General features: G+C 56.4%; 1 protein-coding gene across 1 annotated transcript in view; it reads right to left on the minus strand.

Annotated features, from left to right (window-relative positions):
* Positions 1-699: 699 nt before the first annotated feature.
* The window catches only part of ZNF395 (zinc finger protein 395), a 7,204-nt gene continuing 5,613 nt past the window's right edge, over positions 700-2,290 (minus strand). The window contains exons 9-11 of the mRNA XM_010145522.1: positions 1,370-1,462; positions 953-1,056; positions 700-811 (exon numbers count right to left, since the gene is read on the minus strand). Coding sequence (XP_010143824.1) covers positions 700-811; positions 953-1,056; positions 1,370-1,462 — 309 coding nt within the window. The remainder of the gene's footprint in view (positions 812-952; positions 1,057-1,369; positions 1,463-2,290) is intronic.

Below are 2,290 nucleotides of genomic sequence, written 5' to 3' on the forward strand. Positions count from 1 at the left end.
GCCTAGTTTTGAAAGACACAGTGAAGGTCATGATGTAGATTTTTCATGGAGCTAAGCAGACTGACAACCCTAAAATGAGAAGGAACACCAGGTTTTGCCTTAAAAAGTCACAATTTTCCTGATGGAGTGGGGTTTCTTCCCCGCCATAACCTCCAACTCCCGCCCCGAGAACTGCTCCTGCCCTGCTTGGGGCAACCCAATTGCATTTTCTTTTTCTTTTTTTAAAGCTATGTAATTGTCAGCGACCCCCTCCCTTAAAGGGCACAAGGGATTTGCACTTTCTAGGTAGTCAAAGGTTGCAGGGAGCTGCCTCAGTGCCTCACCCCAGCTGCGCTGCGACAGGTCGAGAGATTTTAGGGCCGATCCGGGGAATGCAGGAAGCTCTTTGGTCCCCGGATTGCCTACAATCTCCCCTTTCACCCCAAGGAACCGGTTTCCTTCCCTGCCAGCCCCAGTTTTTACCATAGGAAGGGAGATAAATCTTCAGGTTTAAAAAAACCCACAAAGTTGGAAAAGATTTGTAAGAAAAGAGCAAACCCAGCAGCTGTACAATATATAGAAGGAGGAATTTACACGCAGCTCTGGAGGTGTCTTCTGGGCTCGCAGGAGGTACCTCCAAGGTCCCTGGTTGCAGCAGTGAGGGACTCCGGTGCTCCCTGGGCGGGAGCAGGGGAGGGAAGCAGCAGCGCAGTGCTGCGCTCAGTCCAGGAAGCGCTGGCAGGCCTTTTTCCACCGGCAGGCTGTGCACCACTGGTCCCGGTGCTCGATGCCGTACACCTTACGGCACTTTTTGGCTTCACCGCGGACTTTCCTGCAAGAGAGTGAAAAGAATAAATAATTTATCTAAGGGTAAGGACCCGTAACCATGGCTGAGCATCATTCTACAGCATCTCAGCCCCCTTTCTGGTGACAGGCTCTGCCTCTGCTCCCCTCTGGCCGAGGTGACCCTCACCTGGTGCTGATGGCCACCCTGGGTGGGGAGGCGACGATCAGGTGGGACTTGAGCATTGGTGTCGGTGGTTGGGGTTCGCTGAAGCTGAGCGACCGGCTCCGGACCTGCAGGTAACCAGGGGTCAAAGGGCACACAGGACAACATGGTCCTGCTCCCTCCTGTGTGTCCCCCGGTGAAGCTGAGCGACCGGCTCCGGACCTGCAGGTAACCAGGGGTCAAAGGGCACACAGGACAACATGGTCCTGCTCCCTCCCGTGTGTCCCCCGGGTGCAGTGGTGGGGCTGCGGGAGACACGACTGCTCCCAGCCCACAATTCTGGATGTTTAAAGTAGGGAATGAGAAAGAGATGAGGTTCCCTTCACTCCCAGCCCAATCCTGCATCCCGAAAGAATGAGGGGAAATGCACGGAGGACTCACCGGTGACAGGGACGGGAGAGTGGAGGTGGCAGTGGCCCAGCTGATGCTGGTGAAGATGTGGGGGGACACTGGAATTTGGATCGAGGGCAACGCCTGTGGGGGCAAAGAGGGATCAGCATTAGACCCAGGGGCCCCCCATTCCCCACAGGCATTCACCTCCCAGCCTGGAGCACCCACAAACTGGAAGCGGGATGGAAATCACTGTGCAACCGCTCCTCCAGGGCTGGATCCTGCTAACAGGGGGCATGGCACATGCGCTGTGTCACCCTTTGCTGGGGCACAGCAACTTCTGCACTCCTGAAACTGCTTCTGGTTGCAAAACCAAACCACATGCACCACCCTGGTCTGTGTATATTTATTTCTGCATCTATTCACACAGGCCTTCTGCTTACAGATGATGTCACATCCCTTCCCTGGGAAGGGAATGGATACACATGCACCTCCAGGATCTAGACGCCCTCTCCCTGCACTAGCTTGCAGCTCCAGGTCACCGCTCAGCTCTCCAGTAGCCCCTGGGACAAGGGTCACTGGCCCAGGGTGCCCACAGGGCCACCACTCTGGGTGCCCAAGTTTCTTGCACGATCCGGCACGGCCACATTCCAGCCCAGCATTATCTGCCAGCAGAAGGGCGTGTTGCATACCAGCACCAGGGAACTGCAGGGGAATGGAGGCCAGCAGCTCCCCACCAGCCTGGAACGGCTGCAGCAGAAGAACATGAGCCCCTTCAACAGGCATTAACAAAGGTTGTTGCTCAAGGACTGAAGAGGATGGTGCTACACTGGCAGCAAAACCTCTCTGTGATAAGAATGAGCCAGCAGTGTGCCCAGGTGGCCAGGAAGGTCAACGGCATCCGGGCTTGTACCAGCACTGGTGTGGCCAGCAGGACCAGGGCAGGGATCGTGCCCCAGGACTGGGGAGGCC

Source organism: Buceros rhinoceros, unplaced genomic scaffold, assembly GCF_000710305.1.
Source record: "Buceros rhinoceros silvestris isolate BGI_N320 unplaced genomic scaffold, ASM71030v1 scaffold31051, whole genome shotgun sequence".
NCBI classification, from domain to species: Eukaryota; Metazoa; Chordata; class Aves; order Bucerotiformes; family Bucerotidae; genus Buceros; species Buceros rhinoceros.